General features: G+C 37.2%; 1 protein-coding gene and 1 long non-coding RNA gene across 14 annotated transcripts in view; one reads left to right on the top strand and one right to left on the bottom strand.

The window, feature by feature from the left end:
• The window catches only part of cfap57 (cilia and flagella associated protein 57), a 311,646-nt gene that overhangs the window by 153,862 nt on the left and 135,007 nt on the right, over positions 1 to 22,777 (bottom strand). For 12 of the 13 annotated variants that reach the window (XR_015477379.1, XR_015477380.1, NM_001442688.1 and 9 more), the window contains 1 exon segment: positions 10,226 to 10,416. Coding sequence is in view for 11 of the 13 variants with exons in the window: in NM_001442688.1 (NP_001429617.1) it covers positions 10,226 to 10,416 (191 nt within the window). In the remaining 2 variants the exon portion in view is untranslated. 13 annotated transcript variants of the gene reach the window in all.
• Positions 1,622 to 4,312, top strand: LOC147846240 (uncharacterized). Its single transcript, XR_015478305.1, has 3 exons — positions 1,622 to 1,727; positions 2,967 to 3,151; positions 3,312 to 4,312. It is a non-coding gene; the product is annotated as an uncharacterized LOC147846240 (long non-coding RNA).

Below are 22,777 nucleotides of genomic sequence, written 5' to 3'. Positions count from 1 at the left end.
TTCGCTTATTTTTGAGATAGCACGCTCCTGTGCTGACTGTTTTTTTTTTTTTAAAGCAGAAGTTGGTTTCATAATAAACACATGCGTAACTCCTGATCCAAACTCCAATCCAGACGGTGGCAGTAATGCTCCAAAAAGCTGGTTGTCAACCACCATGGCACGAAGATCACAAGAAGAAAAGTTTGGTTTTTCAAAGACTCACGTGGATTCCGGTCAGAAAGGTAAGCTTTTTACTGCTTGTGTTCTGTATAATTAGCGAATTTAGAGCTTAAAACATTTCCACGGTGTTTGGTTGTAACAGCGTTTAGTAATTTAAAACAGTTTGATACGAAATGTAACTTGCTTTAAGAAACACGACTGGAGCTAATGTATGCTAACGCTAACAGTTACAAACACGTCTGAAAGTTCCTTTTCCTTTTACACAATGTTAGATTGTAACGTGTGTAGTAACTGAAAACTATTTTAATTATTTTAAAGAAACATGAAACGAATTTGTGTGTATGCTAACTTTGCGTTAAAGAAAGTTTCTGTAGACGAATCCATTAACTAACTTGGCAAAACGTGTTTTTTTCCTGATTTAACATTATAAAGTACCGTGGATGTTGAAAAAAATCATTGTACAGGCGTATACTTATCCAACAGTATTAATTCTGTGATTATGTGTAAATAAAAACTAATCGTTTTGGATTAATAAAATATTATTGTTTATCTTGTTTATGCAGTTAGTCACGAAAATGATCGAAACTCGACTGTTTACTATTCTCTTTAAATTATCCAAGAGAAATATATTACTATGCACTTTAATTCATATGTGTTAGCCTATGTGAATCAATTATATCTTTTGTTCAAGCTGTAATGGTCAGTTAATGTAAAACTGAACTTCTTAAAGCAGATTTTGATGTTTTTTTTTTGTTTTTTATGTTATTGACAGTGATAAATTCTGATTTAAATGAATGGGTAACAATATTTGTTGGTTAAGTCTTATTGTTCTTGTTTAAGAAAGGTTAGTGAGATCATTTTGCAGCACATCACGACCAAAGAAGTCAATGGCACACTCTTTTGAACGTGAATAAGCATGTTATAGTTGTGTGCTAAAAGTCCATTATAAGCTGTAAACTGCTGATACATTTTCAACATAGATTGAGCTTTTCAGACATTACATTACTAATTGCTTCACAAACAGCTGAAATGTTTTATTGTTATTGGCTATCATCATCATCAAACATTTTTCACAGTGGTAGGTTAATCTTCATGGGTACAGAATTATGCATGTCCTTGGCCATCTTACAAATCTATGTCTCAGATTCATAAGGCTGTCACTCTGCATGAATCTCCGAATAAATCTTGTGTAATTCTAACTTTGATAGTATTTCGGGATTTGAACTTTTCTTTACGGGAGATTAACAACAATGTGATGTTTTATTATAGATGCATATGAGGAAGCTCGACTCAAACATCCATACGCAACTGTGATTTCTGACTGGTAGACAGATGAGGATGATGATCGCCTGTCATACATCTAAAGACAACAGGTTTGTTTGCAATTATTTTAAACACATACTGTCAACATTATGTCATTGATCTATTACAACCTGTGAGTTTTGCCCTGGCACTATACTAAAGTGATGTTTTGTTTTGTAAATGTATCTGATTAAAGGACAGTATAGACACATCTATACCATGATGAAGAAAAATTACTTGGAACAAAGAGGCTGGATAAAAGGCAGGTATGAAGATTTCAGAAATCAAGGCAGCACCACAAGTACCATCACCATCAATGACTATGGCAGAAATCTTAAGACCACCATCAAGATGCACAGATACTGTACATTCCAGTACACCAGGCGTGTCCAAACTACGGCCCGCGAGGCTTTTTATAAATATCAATAGAATCTGGCCCGCTATACACAAATGAACGTAATTCAATAAATAACCACCGGGTGTCGCTATTACATGCATTCAATTAAGCAGCAGTTCTTGTTATGATCTATCTATCTATCTATCTATCTGTCTGTCTGTCTGTCTGTCTGTCTACACACAGTTGAAGTCTGAATTATTAGCCCCTCATTGATTTATTTCTTTTTTAAATATTTCCCAAATGATGTTTAACAGAGCAAGAACATTTTTACAGTATGTCTGATAATATTTTTTCTTTTGGAGAAAGACTTATGTTTTATTTCGGCTAGAATAAAAAGCGGTTTGAATTTTTTTATGAACCATTTTAAGGTCAAAATTATTAGCCCCTTAAGTCTTCAGAACAAACCATTGTTATAAAATAACTTGCCTAATTACCTTAACTTGACTAGTTAACTTAATTAACCTAGTTAAGCCTTTAAATGTCACTTTAAGCTGTATAGAAGTGTCTTAAAAATATCTAGTCAAATATTATTTACTGTCATCATGGCAAAGATAAAATAAATCAGTTATTAGAAATGAGTTACTAAAACTAATATGTTTAAAAATGTGTGGAAAAAATGTTTAACTCTCCGTTAAACAGAAATTGGGGAAAAAATAAACGGTGGCTAATAATTTAGGGGGGCTAACGATTCTGACTTCAACTGTATTTATATATATATATATATATATATATATATATATATATATATATATACACACACACACACACACACACACACACGTGTCTGTGTGATGTATGTAAAATTCGGCCCACGACAACGTTTGTTTTTTTGCATCTGGCCCTTGGCCCAAAAAGTTTGGACACTCCTGCAGTACACCTATGAACATTTACAGTCTTTGTTCTAGTGAGATCAAGACAGAACTTATTGCATCTCGTGATGTCTTTGTAAGAATTGAAGACATCACTAAATTTGTTAAGGTTTAATGCAGCTAGAAAGTAAAGATCAACTAGAGAATATCAGCAGTGTCTAACCCACTGTTGTATTTACAGAAGTTGTATGAGAATAAGCTACAGGTTGATTTATACTAATGTTATTTTTCTTTTTTAGCACGACTGACTGAAGTTTTAAAATCATGCAACGTCATAAAGCAGCAGCTGGGCCTGATTCTCACAAAACCAAAACAGACGTGATGAAATTCCAGATGTAAACACATTTGACCTTCCTTTGGCCAATTTGATTTGGAAAAGCTTGAAAATCAACTAAAGGAGCAGCCTGAACAAATGAAGAAACTGGTAAGTTTAAGCTCTTGCTAATTTCAAAGTGTTTTAAGTTTATTTGTTTTTTTTGATAGTTTTTTTGCTTCGTAGGTAGCCTACTTTTTTCCTAATTTTTTCTTTTTTTTTACATTAGTACTTGTTCACTACTAATTATCTGTTTATCTTTTAATCACAGATGGAGTGAGGACAAATGTCCATACCACGCCACTGATAAAGAAGTGGAAAAATGCATTACAAGGTAGCTACAACTTGCCCCTGACAGGGATGGAGGAAGAAAGAAGAGAAAGCTAATGTGTCAAATGTCTACATCACTATTTTGTTTTATTTTTTAAACAACATTTTAAGTGTATTAGGATGTTCCCTGATACTTGAACAATTTGTTTCTTTCATTTGCATTTATATATATATATATATATATATATATATATATATATATATATGTATATGTGTATATATATATGTGTGTGTGTGTGTGTGTGTGTATATATGTATGGTATGTATGTATGTGTGTGCGCCAAATTCTGAAGAAAGAAACATCTTGATACATTTTTAATAAACGTAATACAAATAAAATTATAAATATAAAATTGCACAAGACGTGCGTATATATGAAATGTATATGTTTGTGCAATTGATTTTGTTCAAGTTTATTTAAAAAAAAAAGTTTGACTTTATACTTCTGCAATTATATATATATATATATATATATATATATATATATATATATATATATATATATATATATATATATATATATATATATATATATATATTTGTTTGTTTATTATTATTTTAATGTTTTATTAAAAATGTTTCAAGATGTTTCTTCAGAATTCTGCAGTACTTTTTACAAGTTTGACTTGGATATTTTACGGATTGTCATTGGTATTTTTAAGATGTTTCTTGCTATATCTTAAATTGGTTTCTATATTTAGGTTTATATAAAATTTAGCTGTTTTTTACAAATTTTTTATTCAAGTCTATTGGGGAAAACAGGGTTGTTTTAAAAAACATCTGTGTTTGTGTGTAATTTTTAGATATTTTGTTTAAATCTTTCTGTGTCTTTATTGTGTTGTTTTATTGTTGTTTTTATATTGATATTCTTGTGCACTACAAAATTATTTATAAAATTTTAGTACTATTTTTTTCATGCAATCAATAAACGTTTAACATTTATTTATTTTGTCATTTGTCTGATTATTTTGGTTACAGAATATGTATGCAGTTTGCACTTTATTCAAAGGTTAAACGCAGTGCTTACACTTTGTGTTTACATTATAGCCGGTGTTTGCTGTTATATAAATTCAAATGGTTGTAATACCATATATCAAGTACCAATGTAATACCAAAAGGTTTTATAAGGTGTATAAATACGGAGTCGCGCCAGCTCCGGGCCGCAGCGCACATTACCCTCGCGCCGATTCCGGCGCGGATGCGCAGCGTCGGCTCGCTTACGGCCGCCGCATCTGGCCCGCTTGATTCGGGCTGGAATCGGGCAGTGAGTCCACAGGCATCCGGCCCGAGTCCGGCAGCCGAAGTTGGGCCGAGGGGTTAGTCTCCGGCAGGCGACAATCTAGCCGGAACTGGCCCGAGTGTATTTTGCTATCTGGGGTGGTTCGGGTTTCAAGTGACTGGCAAAACATAAAGTCCTCCAGAGCTCCACCATCATATTCATATCTCACATAAACCATTAAATTGGCCAAATCAGCAATATCTGTAGTCTCATCAAGCTGGATAGCAAAATACTGACTGTTTTTAATACGCTCAATCAGTGTCTTCTTAACATCATCAGCCATGTCTTTTATTCTCCGTGACACAGTGTCATTCGAAAGTGGCATCAAGTTTAACTCTTTGGCAGCTTTCTCTCCACACATGATGCGTGTCATTTCTTTGGCTAAAGGTAAACACAGTTGTTCTCCAATTATGTGCGGTTTACCTGCTTTGGCGATCCTGAGGCTGGCATGATATGAAGCTTCCTGTGCTCTGACTATAGGTGTGCTGCTAGATTGAATTGTGGTTTTTGACTGCTTAAGTTCTTTATGTTTTCGTAAAAAAAAAAAAAAAACACAGGTTTGTCCTTAAGCGCAGTATGCTTGGTTGTAAGATGTCGTTTAAGATGAGATGGTTTCATGGAAGCATTGCTAAGAACTTTGCCACATATCACACACTGTGGCCTGGGGTCTTTCTCTTTCCCGCTCCAAATAAACCCAAATTTGATGTAGTTTGAGTCATTCTCACCGTTTTGTGTTGTTCGCTGCTGCTGGTAGATGCTATGGGGACGTTACCAACATTCTTATAACTTGTGCTCAGCTCACTCTCTTCCCCTTCCTTTTTCGTGCTGGATACACTCTCCTCCTGAACACTTCTCTTCCCAGATTGAAACCAGGATAGCAGTTTTGCTGACTTTTTCATCGTTTATCTACCTTCATGTAGGCCTTCTTAATATTTAAATACTCCCACTAAACCCAGCAGTTTCCGTTATTTTCAAAGTTTCTATGGCGACGCATAAAGTTTATCACGTGACAGCGCAGCCCGATGAGAGCTGGAGTGTTGTTGCTAGATCAGATAACGTTATGATTGCGGCCGGGAGTTAACGAGAATTATTTATATTACTTATTAAATTATTGTTAGCCTAAACAGTTACAGAAATGATGTTATATTGAGGTCCATATCCGCAGCTAGACTTAACCGACTCGCACGTCTGGCCGGCCGTGTATTCGATGGAGATGATTATGAATATAACGTTAATTTTTCTTTTAACCCTTTTCTGCAGATATTGACGTCCTAATTATATTGTGAACTAACGTTATCTGATATTACGATCCTCAAAAAGTTGCCATTTTAACAGCTTAATTATGATATTTGATCTATGAAGGGCGAAGAGCACTGCCAGGAGCAGATGCCTTGATAGTTCACATAAACGTTAACGTTACCAGATGAAAGTGGAAAAAGAATAGCTTAAATATTTTAACTTCATTACATTGTGAATAACGCAACTCATCCGTTTTATGTGTAAAATAACCGCCTTCTTAGAGTTCAGCGCTTATTTTTCACAACCAATTGGTGTGTTTTTGGCAGCCTACTTAAATGTGTTTAAGTCTCTGAAACCTGAAATAAACGTTATTTGTTTGAAAACACTGATATATTGTGCTTTATGACAAGCGTCATAACCTTTTCCTCCACCTTAGCGTGAGCCATAGCTGGAGACAAATTTGAATATATCAGCTGAAGCACCGAAAGTTGATGTCGGTATCAAGGGCGTTTGCACTTGACATTGGTGGGCACAGGTGAATAAACCCTTCCCCAAGAATGAATTTCGTTATTTTATATATATAAGTTCTGATAGGAGAGTTAAATGTACTGGTCAGTTTGTTATTTGCCTGTAGGCTTCGAGTTTTAACAGATTAAAAAAGTAATGATATGATAATAAATTGTATTTTAAAAAGAAGTACATTTTTATTGTTCTTTATTCTAACTTTTCATTAATTATAAAACTTATATAAAACTTACAGTTTAAATGCACATTTGGAAATAAACATTATGTATGGTAGTATGGTAAGCAATTTTTGGTACATCAAAAAGTGGGGTTATGATAACCATCCGACTAGTTAATTCAGCAAAAATAGTTCTCAAAATTACATTAAAATGCAATACTTATCCCTCATAATTAAATAGAAAATCAGGCGAATAACAAAAAAGGTTTGTCATGACGGTCAGTGACCTCCGGAGGGCGCTGTAGTTCACAGACTCTGAAAACTCACTACAGCGCCCAAAAGAGTACAAGTTTATACAGTCCACGCGCATACACCGGAACACCTACACTGACCTGTCATCACATCTGTTTTGTGTTACCGTTGATTATCTGGGCTATTTATACAACCATTTCACCACAGTTTGTCATCGCGTCGTTTGTCTTTCTTGTAACCAGTAAGTCTGTTTCTCCTAGTTGTTGTTCCTGATCTCGCCTTGTATATTGTTATAGTCTAGTTCATGTTTATCTGTCTTAGTTTCTTGTTTTGTTGTTTAGTTGTTACTTTGCACTTTGGATTTTGGTTTTTGTTCACTGTTACTGCACTATTTAATATTAAATCTGCACTTGAATCCGCTATCTTTCGTTCTCGTTTTTGTTATTGTTTTGATCACGCTAAAACGTGACAGAACGACGCGATCACTATGGATTCAGAAGATAATATTCTAGTGCGAATAAAGCAGGGTAACCGCTCCGTTGTACGTTTCATTAAGGAGTTTTTGGATCTGGCCCCAAGCAGTACTTTTAGCGATTTACTGCTAATGATGTTTTTTCGGGGAGGACTTTTAGAACCCTTCCGCTCCCAGATGCCAACATATGAGGAAGAGTGGAGCCTTTATCTTTTTATGGAACATGCACTGTTGATTTCTGGCTCACCTCTCTCAATCACTCTGGTGGAGCAGAACCCTCAGGAGGGAGGCCTGAGGGGTAATCAAAATCTGTTCTTGGGGCTAGCGGATCTATCTGCGGGAGGCAGGAAAAGAGCTGTTTTGAAGTTGCGGACTTATCCGCGTCGGGCTGTGCGGAGACCACCCTTCTCTGAGCCTCTGAAGAGGCTCCTGGAACTCTGTGAAACCCCAGTGTCTGCTCCAGTCCCTCAGCGCCCGCCAGTGTCGGTTCCAGTCCCAGAGCATGCTTCTCTTCCGGTTTACAACGCTTCTCCTAGTACTCAGACGACCAGACGGAGGACGCGCAGGAAGAAGACTGCCCATACCCCAGAGCACCCGCCAGTGTCGGCTCCAGCCCCAGAGCGCCCGCCAGTGTCGGCTCCAGCCCCAGAGCGCCCGCCAGTGTCGGCTCCAGCCCCAGAGCGCCCGCCAGTGTCGGCTCCAGCCCCAGAGCGCCCGCCAGTGTCGGCTCCAGCCCCAGAGCGCCCGCCAGTGTCTGCTCCAGCCCCAGAGCGCCCGCCAGTGTCTGCTCCAGCCCCAGAGCGCCCGCCAGTGTCTGCTCCAGCCCCAGAGCGCCCGCCAGTGTCTGCTCCAGCCCCAGAGCGCCCGCCAGTGTCTGCTCCAGCCCCAGAGCGCCCGCCAGTGTCGGCTCCAGCCCCAGAGCGCCCGCCAGTGACGGCTCCAGTCCGGCTCCTGGCTTTACTGGCGCCACCCAGGCTCCTCGCCCTGCCGGCCCCAGCTCGGCTCCTGGCATTACCAACGCCATCCAGACGTCTTGCCCTGCCGGCACCTCCTAGACGTATAGCCCTGCCGGCCCCAGTCTGGCTCCATGCCCTGCCGGTTCCAGCCCGGCTCTTTGCTCTGCCGACCTCGCTCGGGTTCCTTGCTCTGCTGGCTCCAGTCCAGCTGCCTCCTGTCCCGCCGGCTCCAGCCCAGCTGCCTCCAGTCCCGCCGGCTCCAGCCCAGCTGCCTCCAGTCCCGCCGGCTCCAGCCCAGCTGCCTCCAGTCCAGCTGCCTCCAGTCCCGCCTGCTCCAGCCCAGCTGCCTCCAGTCCCAATGGCTCCTGTCCAGTTGCCTCTCTAGCCAGCTCTCCTAAAGACCCCTGCCTTGTGTCCCCTACGGGATCATCCATAGGTCATCCCTCCCGACCCTCCCTGGCGGTCCGTCTCACTACTTGGGACGGATTCACCGGCTGCACCCTGGCTTCCTGCTGGGGCGCCTGAACCACAAACCTATCCTGGTCTGACCCTCCCATCTCTCCCCTTCTTCCTGCTCCGCCCCCAACACCACCCCAAACCCCCCCCGGTTCTGGGACCGTCTGCTAGCCGCTCTTTAAAGAGGGGGTACTGTCATGACGGTCAGTGACCACCGGAGGGCGCTGTAGTTCACAGACTCTGAAAACTCACTACAGCGCTCAAAAGACTACAAGTTTATACAGTCCACGCGCATACACCGGAACACCTACACTGACCTGTCATCACATCTGTTTTGTGTTACCGTTGATTATCTGGACTATTTATACAACCATTTCACCACAGTTTGTCATCGCGTCGTTTGTCTTTCTTGTAACCAGTAAGTCTGTTTCTCCTAGTTGTTGTTCCTAACCTATCCTGGTCTGACCCTCCCATCCCTCCCCTTGTTCCTGCTCCGCCCCCAACACTGATCTTGCCTTGTATATTGTTATAGTCTAGTTCATGTTTATAGTCTAGTTCATGTTTATCCGTCTTAGTTTCTTGTTTTGTTGTTTAGTTGTTACTTTGCACTTTGGATTTTGGTTTTTGTTCACTGTTACCGCACTATTTAATATTAAATCTGCACATGAATCCGCTATCATTTGTTCCCGTTTTTGTTATTGTTTTGATCACGCTAAAACGTGACAAGGTTAAGTTTTTCAGAAAAATAACCCCTCCTTTCAATAAGCTGGCTACAGGCCTGATAGTGTAATGTTAAAAGAGTGTTTATTAACAGATAAAGAGAGTTTAATAAAGACATCCGTTTGTTTTAGCCATAGTGCAAACGAAGCATTTCTAATATTCACAGATTATATCAGCCTGCTATATGGACAGACTGTGCGTTAAATTGGGGAAAAAAAACACGAACATTAGCGGCATTATCACGGACTTAATCATTTTCGAACTTGAGTTTATGTGACACACTTTTCGTTGAAAAAGGCTCCTTATGTCCTTTTTTGCTGCCATCATCCTCACTCGCATGTCACAGACCTTACACACCTTTCTTGGATGGGAAATTATCCTGCAGTTAGGCGCTGCTGCTGCTACAGCTGAACGCAGATACAGGCAGCCTCTTACATGACAGCAGGGAAAGGCTCAGCCAATCACAATGTTCATATGTGTTTGGGGGAGGTGCGACTCGAGGAGAGACGAGATTTAACATTTTTGCATGTCTAGGTTAATACTAACAGTGCAAATTTATTTTTATTTTTTTTAAAAAGAATTAAAATGTTGGTGGGGACATTTCAATAGCTGAGGTGTACTGGTGGAGAGGCGTCCCCTCAGTCCATGCTAAATCTACGCCGGTGGGTACATATACATGTTGTTATTATTATTATTTTCCCTCACTCCGCGTACCACTAAAAGAAACACAGTTTGAGAACCACTGCTGTAAACTATACTATATAGTTATACTGGTTTGTAATGACATAACATTACTTACCTGGTTCACCAAAATCATCTTCTCCTCCATCTTAGCCTCATAAGACTGCATCATATCCTCCAAGGCTTGGGTTTTACTCTCCTCCATGCTGTGCAGCTGCTGCTCATATTCCTGCTGAACATTATGAAGCTTCAGTTGTAGCTCCTGATATTTCTCGTATTCCAACATGAGCTTCTGGTTATTGGATGACTCTGTGGACATATGTTTCGGTTAGCTTGGATAACTACGGAAAAATAATCCACAGCACAATTTTAATCAAGTTTTGATTTATACTGTCATGAGCTTGTCAATAAATAGGCTTATAATGACAATAATAACACTCCACCTTATGAGCCTAAAACTTTTAAACTACCTACCATTCAAGCCTCTATTCTTAATTATAGAACTATTTCTAGCATGTATTTTCTATCAAATATACTACAAAAAGTCATGTCTATTCAACTATATTCCTCCCTACAGAGAAACAATCTTAGTGTAAAATTCCAACCTGGATTTAGAGCATTTCATGGCACTAAAACAGCACTGCTAATGGTTATGAGAGATCTGCTTCTATTGTCCCATCATGTTTGCATTTTTCTCTGAGTTATTGGACCTCAGTGCTGCATTCCATAAAATTGATCACAACATTCTGCTTGATAGGCTTGAAAATTACATGAGTAATATTAGAAGTGCCTTGGCTAGGTCTTACATGTCTTATCTATATTTTCAGTGTTTGTCATTATTGATCTGATAAATTAACAATTTGTGTCAGGTAATCAAAAGTCTTGCTTGGTTTAGGACTCATGGAGCTGCACATCAGTGGGTTTGCTATTCAGTGTCTGGACTTTTAGCAGTGAAAATAAAACTACACTGAACTAAACTAAACTAAACTTCAACTTTGAAACTACTGGTGCAGTTTCATTTTACTAGAATTTCCATGTTAAGCTGCTTTGACACAATCTTAATTGTAAAAGCACTATATAAATAAAGATGAATTGAATTGAAAGATATATTAACACATCATGCAGTTTTGTGACCTAATCGAAAGTGAGGACTATTTTTTGCTTCGTAAATAGACAATAAAATAAGACAATTAAAGTCTATATTCTAAAGAAATTATAAATGGTAAATGAAGACAGAGTTATTAATAACAATATATATATATATATATATATATATATATATATATATATATATATATATATATATATATATATTATTTTCAAGATACACAAATATTGTTTTAGAAAATTGAATGTTGTATTTTGCCACTCTAGCTATTCATGCCTAAAGTTCTGGTGAACCAGAAGCCGCGATCATTAAAAAAAAAATAAAAATAAATAATAATAATAATAATAATAATAAAATTCTATGGTGAAAAAAATTTTGCATTGTGATGCATTTCCTAGAGAAGTGGAATTTTAAATGAGCAAACAGTAGGCATGGCTTGTTTTTCTACCGTGGGCAGAATGGATGTAGTTGTATTGATTCATCACAAGGACTGGGATCTATCTTGCAGGCTTTTGAGTCAGAAAGACATTGGTGAGGGACCGGCGTACGCAACAAGGCAGTGTAAACAGAATTGTGGTAAACAACAGGCTAACGGTCAGGGCTGGCGGCAAACAATCAAACATCAACGGAGCCTTTTTTCATTCAAGTTTTTTAAATTTTTCACTCCTCGCCACTGTCACCACTGGCTTGCATGGTTTGGGACACATGGAGCTCTTCAGTGTTTAAACTTTCAGCAGTAAAAATTAAACCACACTGAAAACTAAACTGAAATGCAACACTGAAAACTGAACTGACACTGTTTCAATTTAATATAATCTTTTATGTGAAGCTGCTGACACAATCTACATTGTAAAAGCACCATAGAAATAAAGATGAATTGACTTAATTAGTCTTGAAAACTATCTAGAAAATTATTATTTTCTGTCATCGTGGCAAAGATAAGATAAATCAGTCATTAGAAATGATTAATTAAAACTATTATGTTTAGAAATATGTGAAAAAAATCTTCTCTCCGTTAAACAGAAATTGGGGGAAAAAAAATTACAGGGAGCGAATAATTCTGGGGATCTAATAATTCTGACTCTAACTGTATACACACACAAACACACACACACACGCACACACACACACACACACACACACACACACATATATATATATATATATATATATATATATATATATTTTTTTTTTTTTTTTTGCAATAATTTAATACTTTAATTATTTTTCATTTGTAAAGATATTTGCATATTGCTGTACATGTGGTGTGTTTTAAGCAATGTGTAAACAAGGTGCACAACTAACATGCTCTCCAGTGGACTTTATACCTGCTTTTAGCTGGTCTTTCAGCTGGTCTAATATCATCGGATCCAAATACTTTATAAATAAAATTTCAAAACTCCTTTGTTGTCTATTGTTTTTAGTAATTATCTAAAATTTTTTTTTTCAGAGTGGCCTTTGTAAAATGAAAGTTTAAATGGATTGAAATGGTTTAATTTATTTGTATTTTATATACCTGAATTGTTTTAGCTTTTGTTTGTTTTATATTGGTTTATATATTTAACGTGATCATTATTTTTTTATATTTATATCTGATATTTGTAATTCTTTAAACAATTTCAATATAGGCTATTGTATCTAGATATGACATTATGTTGAGCCTATAAAAGTGGACACGTAGTTTGTAAAGTTTTATGCTTTTCTATTGTAGTCATATTTTGTATTATCTTCTAAAAAAAGAAAGAAAGAAAGAAACCCAGCCGCTTATATCGAACATAATAAAACAACTTAATTAAACCAATCTAAAACAAACAAAATATATAACAATAGGTATATACAATACAAATAAACTAAACCATTTTAAGCCATTTTGAACTTTCAAGATTTTTTTAATGTTTTCTAAAAACAATAAACAACAGAGAGGTTTTGAAATATTATTTATAAAGTATTTGGATACAATGATATTAATAGAATCGTGCAAACAGAGCATTTTTGGGTGAGCAAAAGCATCAGAAAGTACCTTTTTAATTCTTTTTTGTTTTCATGTATGATTTAATTATTATTTGGTTATAATTTTAAACCATTTACTCACCAAGATTAGGCTTTGTAAACGTGTTTAATGTGTAAGCAGTTTTAGTGCTTTAACATGTTTTGGTTAGGGTTGTTCAACTTCCACCAGCCAAGAACATCAGTTCCATTTTCCATGCATTACTTCCCACTCCACACAAATTCGCTCATTTTGACTTCATCATTTGTTTCACCTTTGCAGGGATGGGTTTTGATGTTGTAACAAACAATTTGATTGCTTTCTCGTGATGATTAATTTCATCTTTAAATTTTACCATGTTATATAAAATCATAAACACGTGTTTGATGTCATAGAAGACATTTTTACCTGCAGTTTTCCCCAATCTGTTTGTAAAAAAAAAAAAAAAAAAGCTCTGTTTGATCGATTTGATTAATATCCCCATATCCAAATTCTTCATAAATAATATTTATTTTAAAATAGTAAAATTGCAATAGACTACATTGTTTATTATTTTTAGGAAATATCTAAAATCTTTTTTTTTTTTTTAGAATTTTTGTGAAATTAAAGTTCAAAATGGATTTAAAAGTTTTATACATTTATGTTACACTGTATATTCCTAAATCAATATAGCTTTTGTTTGTTTTATATTCGTTTATTTAATGTTTTTATTATATCTAATATTTTTATATCTTTAAATGATTTCAATATCGCTTAGGTTATTTTATCAAGATCTATAAAATTGTGTTGAGCCCTCAAGTGGACATGCAATTTGCAAAGTTTTATGTCTTTCTGTTGTATCCATATGTTAATACAAATTTACATATTCTACAAATAAAGAAAGAAAGAAACCCAGCGGCTCGAGGCATCAACGGAGCTGAATCGATCGCTGTCGCAAACAAATACTGTACATGCGTCTAAACACGCATGACAACTGACTCATAGGAAAAGTGGTTGTTCCTTTCACCACATGGTGGTTATTGCGTAAACCACAGAAATTTTATTTTATTTTTTTATGAAAACACGGCCTTTGCAGCTGCAGTACAGCACATGACTGCGCTTGACAAATTGCAGTACTGCTCGAGAAGAAACACGTGTTCTCAGTAGGAATACAAAAGGAATAATTTGATATCAATTTAAACACATTAAAACTATGCAATCAACATTTTATTATTCAACAAGTTTCGTTATTAATTTATGTGTGGTGGTTATTGTGAGACGCCAATGACACACTTAAAGTTCAGCGTCAATATGTTAAAACATTGTAGAATTACAGCCTCAGACGATCTCAGACATTGTGCCAGCATATTTATTGGTTGTGTAAATAAAAACTGTGTTGTGTATCAACATGAATTCCATATCTTTTTGCCAACATTTGGTAAAAATTTGGTAAAAATCTGAAAAACAAAAAATGGCGAACAGGAAGTTGAGTTTATTTTGGCATATTTGGTTTCAATGGTCTCGGCGTGATCTAGGGAATACAAGAAGACACAAGTCATGTCATAAACAATGCTTAGAAAAAGTTATTAGCATCTTTCAAAAATTGCTTAAAACTTCTGGAGCAGCACCACCTTGTGTCCAAAAGTTTTGAGTACTTTCAGGGCATGGTGACAAAGATGCATACAATGTTTTGTAATCATACACGAATATGTTTTTAAAATATTGCATTTTTTGGCTGACCAAAAAAAATCTGAAATCATTCGACTCTGCATGCTCTGTCGGTTGTGAAGAGACCAATTTTATGATTTTTGGACGGGGGGTTAAGACGTAAAAAAAGCATTTTCTTATATCTGCGGACCACTAGGGGCAGGGCACCGAAACGCTGCAGATCACCTCGGACCATGGTTGTCATAACACACATCAAGTTTAGTGTGAATACGTCTATATGTTACGGAGATATTGCTTCAAATGCATTTTTGCAAGCTTTATGTTAAATTTGATTCAAATAAGTTTTGGAAAAAAATTCTGAATTGACATAGGGTGTGTTTGAATAAGCCAAGGATCCAGAGGAAAAGAGAATTTTGATTGTAGCCCATTGGGTTCAAAAGTTAGATACATAAGTGAAATTTTGTACGCTTTGGAGGCGCTAGAGAGTTTGACTTGGAGACTTCTGATTTGCTGTGGTTCATGTTTACACTGTCCTCGATCATTGTGCCAAATTATACAACTTTCCCCCATACGGTTATATGGGTTGCCATTCAAATCTGGCGAAAGAAGCGGAAAAATAATAAAAACAATAGGAGCACTTACAGAAACAATAGGTGCCTCCACAGCTTCGCTGCTTGGCCCCTTATAATAGGGTATCACAGTGACACAGTGGGTAGCATGATCACAGCAAAAGGGTTGCTAGTTTGAACCTCAGGGTAGGGTCAGTTGGCATTTCTGTATGGAGTTTGCATGTTCTCCTCGTGTTCGCTTTCCTCCGGGTGCTCCAGTTTCTCTTACAGTCCAAAGACATGCGGTATAGGTGAATTGGGTAAGCTAAAATTGCCATTGGTGTATGTGTGTGAATGAGTGTATGTGGATATTTCCCAGTGATGGGTTGCAGCTGGATACACATATGGATAAGTTGGCAGTTCCTTTCGCTGTGGCGACCCCATATTAATAAAGGTACTTAGCCGAAAAGAAAATGAATGAATAATAATAATAATAATAATAATAATAATAATAAAACCCAAAATAAAAAATAAAAATAAAAATAAAAGTTGGGACAGTATGGACAATGCAAATATATAAAGAAAGTATTACAACAAACATTATTGAATGTGTTCCTTACAAACCAATTTTGGTTGTTGCAACACATTTTTAAAAAGTTTGGAGAGGAGCAATTTAGGGCTAATAATCAGATAAACTCGTTAAAATATGATGTGATGTCACACGTGATGTCAACAGTTGATTGAAATCATGATTTGGTACAAAAGCAGCACCCAAGAAAGGTTTAGTCCTTTGAGAACAAAAATAGGCCAAGAAGGTATTTTTAAAAATCCTCAAAAAAGACTTGTCACCTTCAACAGTAAAAAAACCGCTCACACGCACATGTTCCTCATTTGCTATATTACACACACTCACGGCTAGGCGACACAGTGGTGCAGTAAGTAGTGCTGTCGCCTCACAGCAAGAAGGTCGCTGGTTCGAACCTCTGCTCAGTTGGCGTTTCTGTGTGGAGTTTGCATGTTCTCCTTGCGTTTGTGTGGGTTTCCTCCGGGAGCTCCAATTTCAGGTATAGGTGCAGGTAAATTGGGTAGGCTAAATTGTCCGTAGTGTATGGGTGTGTGTGTCTTGGATGTTTCCCAGAAATGGGTTGTGGCTGGAAGGGCATCCACTGCATAAAAATGTGCTGGATAAGTTGACGGTTCATTTTGCTGTGGTGACCCCGGATTAATAATGGGACTAAGCCGACAAGAAAATGAATAAATGACACTCACGGCTGGGAGCTGCACATGAACTATTTATACAGCACACACACCCACACACACACACACACACACACACACACACACACACACACACACACACACACACACACACACACACACCAGTGCTGAGTCTTGTTTATCTATTTGTGAACTTTACAATGTGTTTCCTTTGCTTTGTCTTGCCGTGTTTGATCCCTGCTTTGTTTTAGTGTTTATTCATGTCTGCTGCCTGCCTTCTGACCACTTGCCTGTTATTTCACTACGACTCTGGATTTTCTGTATGTACCTGATTGCCCCATGTGTTGACCATTACTTGCCTGACCATTTCTGTTATTAAAACCTGCATTTGGATCCACACTCTATTGTCAGCGTCCCCTTCACATTACAATAGTATTATTTCAAAGAATTTAAAAGAATTTTGAAGAGTTTTAGTGTGTAAAGGACAAGGGTCCAAGTCTAAGCTGAACTACCACAATCTCCAATCTCTCAGGTGACACTTCATCAAAAATCATCATTCATCATTCGTGATATCTCCACATGGGCCCTGGACTACTTTGGCAATTCTTTGTCAAGTACCACAATAGTTACATCCACAAATGCCTGTTAAAACTTTACTGTCCCAAAAATGAAGTTATATGTTAACAGTGTCCAAAAGTGTGTCAGTGCCTTTTACAAAGGTAACTTGCACTTCTGTGATGGCACCATTAATGCTCAAAAGTACATAGAGATTTTGGAGCACAATATGCTTCCTTCTTTCCTCATGAAAAGACAAAGGAAAGGGATACATGTACTTGACTGGCCTGGCTGGAACTTTAAGGTGGGCCAAGTGACATTTTGGGTTGGCCCGAAAAAAAAAAATCATATATAATTAAAAGGTAATAAAATAATTTATAGCATTTTAGAAGTAATGTATCTTTTTAAATATTTCTCTGTCATTTTATTAAGAGCAAACTTTTATTTTAAAACTATTATTTGCACTGCAGATTATAATTATCTCAGTCTTTGCTTGCTTAAGTGATGTTTGCCAAGTTTTGCAAGAAAAGAAAAACATGTTGCTCTCCATGAACTATATGGGTGATTCTATAGTTGCAGGTACATTTAGTGACCAAAGCCATACTTTTTTCAGCTTTGAAAAATTGTACATTAAATTGTTCCATTTTTAATTATTTATAAAATGTGTTCATCATTTTCAAAGATCATATTACCAAAAATCATGATTTCTTGATGTTCGAATTAGTCAGTGTATTTTTTCATCATGTGTCATTGTGTCAAAAGCTAAAAAAATATTTAGCTTTTCTTAAAAAAAAAGATATATATTTTAGTTGTAAATGTTTAAACTATAAACGGTCAATACTGTTACAATATGTTGTGTATATAGACAGCAGGATGGGAGGATGTGACAGACCATGTATGGTTTGTAGTGTATGACGTCATTGCTATGCGCATGCATGTGAAGTAAAGGAAGCACAGTGAAACCTGCGTGTCTGAGATTCATTGATATATAGAGTGATAGTTGACAATTAGAGTGAACTAAGCATAAACATGGTGGCAGCGGTAAATTACCAAGAAGAAAAGTGAAAGACCGAGGTAAATCACTACGGAGAAAGTAATTAAGAGAGACGTGCGCCGATCATGGAGGGTGCTTTCGGATTGAAGCCGCCAGCGAATTTTGACTGGAATGCGACGAATATACCAAAAGCTTGGAAAGCATGGGAAGAAGAGTTTTCCCTGTACATTGATTTATCGCTGACAGATGCGGATGACAAGACGAAGGTAAAAGTTTTCCAGTATTTAATCGGAGAAACCGGGAGAGAACTGAGTAAGACGCTAGGCGCCGCCCTCCCGGCTGACGGTGAACTGACGCTCGAATGGCTGATAACCGCGTTCAGAAACCACTGCAATCCAGCACCAAACGAAACAGTAGAAAGATACAAATTTTTCTCCAGAAATCAAAACTCAGGCGAAATGATTGATAAGTATATTACTGATTTGAAAGTGCTAGCGGACACATGCAACTTTGGATCAGCTAAAGATTCTCTGATTAGAGACCGAATTGTCTGCGGCATACTGAACTCACATGTGAGAGAACGTCTATTAAGAGAGCCTGAACTGACGCTTGAGAAATGCGTAAGGATTTGTAGAGCATCAGAACTGTCAAAAGAGAATGTAATGACCATAGAAGGACAGAAAGCTGAAGAAGTGCACACAGTACAGAGAATTAAACAAAATCAGGGTGCAAAACAAACTCATACAAAGTGTAAATTTTGTGGAAAACAGCATGAGTGGAAAAAACTGAGTTGCCCAGCTTATGGAAAGCAATGCAAAAAATGTGGCAAATTAAACCATTTTGCTGCCACGTGTAAAACAAAAGAAACTAAGAGAAAAGGAATACACAGTGTGGCAGAAATTGAAGAGGAACCATTTCAGGAAATCCTAAGCCTTAGTTCGCAAATGAGAGAGGACACACAGGAAAAACAACTGTTTGCAACCATGTTGATAGGAGAACGACCAGTAAAATTTCAATTAGACTGTGGAGCCAGTTGTAACGTAATCCCCATTCAGCAGTTAAACCCTGACACCGTGATGGAAAAGACTGAACAAATCCTGGTCATGTATAATAAGAGCACCCTGAAACCAGTAGGAAAATGCAAAATAAAAATAAGAAACCCGAGAAATAGAAAACTGTACCGGATGGAGTTTATTGTTGTGGAGGACACCTCATCAGTGCCCCTACTGGGAAACAAGGCAGTACAGGCAATGGATCTGGTAAGAATACAGCATAAAAATATTATGGCAATTGATGATATTGTTACCACAGAAAGATGCAGAGGAAAAGAACCATGGGACAAAAGTGACATACATAGGGAGTATGCTGACATATTTGAAGGAGATGGATGCCTGGAAGGAGAATATAACCTAGAAGTGGATCCTGCAGTGAAATCAGTAAGGCTTCCAAAGCGAAGAGTTCCTGTGGCACTATTGAAACACCTAAAAGATGAGCTGGGAAGCCTGGTAGAGAGAGGCATTATAGCTCAGGTGGAAAAGAGCACAGAGTGGATTAGCAGCATGGTGGTGGTGAAAAAAACCGTCTGGAAAACTCAGAATTTGTATTGACCCAAGACCACTAAACAAAGCATTGAGACGTCAACATTTTCCCTTACCCACCATAGATGATGTTCTCCCCGATCTGACCAAAGCGAGAGTCTTTACAGTGTGTGACGTGAAAGATGGGTTCTGGCACATAAGGCTTTCAGAAGAGTCAAGCTACCTCACTACCTCTGCAACGCCATGTGGCAGGTACAGATGGATTAGAATGCCTATGGGAATCAGCCCGGCTCCAGAAGTGTTCCAGCACAGGTTGACTCAGGCATTAGAGGGGCTTCCAGGAATACGGATAATAGCGGATGACATCCTTATCTGTGGTGAAGGTGACAATGATGAGGCAGCTGAGAAAGATCATGACACAAAGGCCATCTGATGTGAAGGGACTCCAGAGATTATTAGGTATGGTGAACTATTTGTCTAAATTTTGTGCACATTTATCAGACAGCTGTGACACATTGAGACAACTGACACACAAAGATGTGATTTGGGAGTGGACTGATGTACAGGAAGATGCATTCAACAAACTGAAACAAATGATTGCCTCAGCACCTGTTTTGAAGTACTACAATCCAGAGGACGACCTAGTGTTGCAATGTGACTCCTCTGAGACAGGACTGGGCGCAGCACTTTTGCAGGCAGGACAACCAGTCGCTTATAGCAGCAGAGCCCTCACAGCCACAGAAAAAGGGTATGCACAAATAGAAAAAGAATGCCTAGCAATTCTTTTTGGAATGGAGAAATTTCACCAGTACACATATGGCAGGAAAGTAGAAGTACACTCAGACCTCAAACCCCTAGAAACCATAGTAAAAAAGCCATTGCTTAATGCGCCCAAAAGATTACAGAGAATGCTTTTGAGACTGCAACGATATGACATTAACGTTGTCTATGTGCCAGGTCGACTGATGCACTTAGCAGATACTCTCAGCAGAGCATACCTACCAGAATGTGCTGCAGAAGGATCAGTAGAGACAGAAATTGAGACAATCAACATGTTGCAGTACCTGCCCATATCAGAAGGGATTCTACAAAAGATACAGAGAGAAACAGCTAAGGATGAGAAATTTCAGATGTTGCAGCAAGTGATAGCTCAGGGATGGCCAGAGGAGAAAACTCAGCTGAAAGAAGAGGTGAGACAATTCTTTTCTATAAGAGAAGAGCTTAGTGAGCAAGGTGGAGTGATTTTTAGAGGAGAGAGAGCTCTAATACCAGCAAAGCTGAGAACAGAGATCATGGAGAGAATACATGCATCACATCTAGGCATAGAAAGCTGTTTACGAAGAGCAAGAGACTGTGTATACTGGCCTGGAATGAGTGCCGCTATGAGAGAATACATAGGGAAATGTGCTGTTTGCAGAACTGTAGATGCGCGACAGCAGAAAGAGACAATGTGCGCACATGACATTCCGATAAGGCCTTGGGCAAAAGTAGGCACAGATTTATTTTCATTCAACAACAGAGCGTATCTCATCACAGTTGACAATTTTTCTAACTTCTGGGAAATTGATTATCTTACTGATACCAGCTCAAGCACAGTGATACACAAACTAAAGGCCCATTTTGCACGACACGGGATCCCAGACACACAAATACTATTGCCACAATTACAAAAGGAAAACGGACTATTTCATTAATCACATATTGGACAAATTTAAAATATTTTAATCCTGATTTCATTAGTATCATGTGATCTTTGCAGTTATAGCAGGTCGAATGTTTGGCTTTTTTTTTTTTTTTTACAGTTTTACAGTTGTAAAACTGTAAATTGTTACTGTCAATTCAGTTCCAATTTAGTAACCCTGAACATTATTAAAATTGTCCATGACAGAAACTTTATTCTCTAAAATTAAAACATTTAATCATGTATGTTCGACAAAAGCTGAATTATAAAAAAATAAATATGTTTTCTATAAGATACTGGAAATAATTGCCATTTTTAAAGAGTTTTATTCCTTAACTTCTTTAAAATGTAAAATATTCATGCATTAGAAACATCCATGTTGCTTTCAATGCATATAATAATCTTTACAGTAACTGTAGTGTTGTCACTATGCTGGATATTATAACTTTGAGATGATACCTTCAAAAAATCTCAACATTTTATACCATTTTCTATATTTTGTGATTTTAAAAAATCTTAATGTTATTAATAATTATTATTTAATGCACCAGAGACATAATGGACATTAATATTTAATAATATTTAAAAAAAATTTTGAATAGCAGATTTTCTTTGCATATTAGCCTACTTGTTAGAGGTAGATAGCTAATACCGTACCATTTCTGGCCAATCAAAAACATTTTTTTTCTGAGTTTATGTCGCATGTTATATGCGAAATAAACTCAGAAAAAAATGTTTTTGATTGATAAAAAGAAAAAAAGAGGAAAAAAGGACAACATGTCAATTGACAGCACGTTACACAGCTTTCGTATTTAATTAATCGAAAAAAATTAATTGAAATGAGTTCAGTTACTAACCTCTCGATATTGTTTATACAGATGAGGGACACACAGCAGTGTGTGTCAAGAGAAGAGAGCGCGTTTTGAGAAAACAAAGCAAAAGCAAGATTATGTTTGGATATGGGTTGAAATATTGATGTTTTGGACACAAACTCCAACAAAGTGCTTTACACTCGTGTTTAAATTTTGACTGTTGCACTTTGCATGATTTTCACAACTGAAACTGCCTGTGTTTTTTCTGTTTCTGTGAGTTATTAACAGAATACTTAATTCAAGATTGTAAATCCCCCCTGCAATAAATCTATTGCAAGAAACAAATTTGAATACTTGTTTATTTTGAAAGAAAATGTCTTCGTAAGGAAGACATTAATTAAACTGCAAATCAAAAGATGGGTTTAAAACAGAGATGATTGTTAAAAAAGTCTTGGTATTTTTATAATTTTTGGCTATAATATCAGAAAAATATTTAGATTTAGACTCCCTCACTGCTCTTTGATGGTCGGTTAGCGAATCTCTGAAAATCTCAAATGAAATATGCAGCTAATCTTTCTTCCA

This window comes from Danio rerio, chromosome 2 (assembly GCF_052040795.2).
Source record: "Danio rerio strain M-AB ecotype USA chromosome 2, GRCz13ab, whole genome shotgun sequence".
NCBI lineage: Eukaryota > Metazoa > Chordata > Actinopteri > Cypriniformes > Danionidae > Danio > Danio rerio.
Note: the sequence above shows the minus strand (reverse complement) of the source record. Positions and strands in the feature narration are given on the sequence as shown.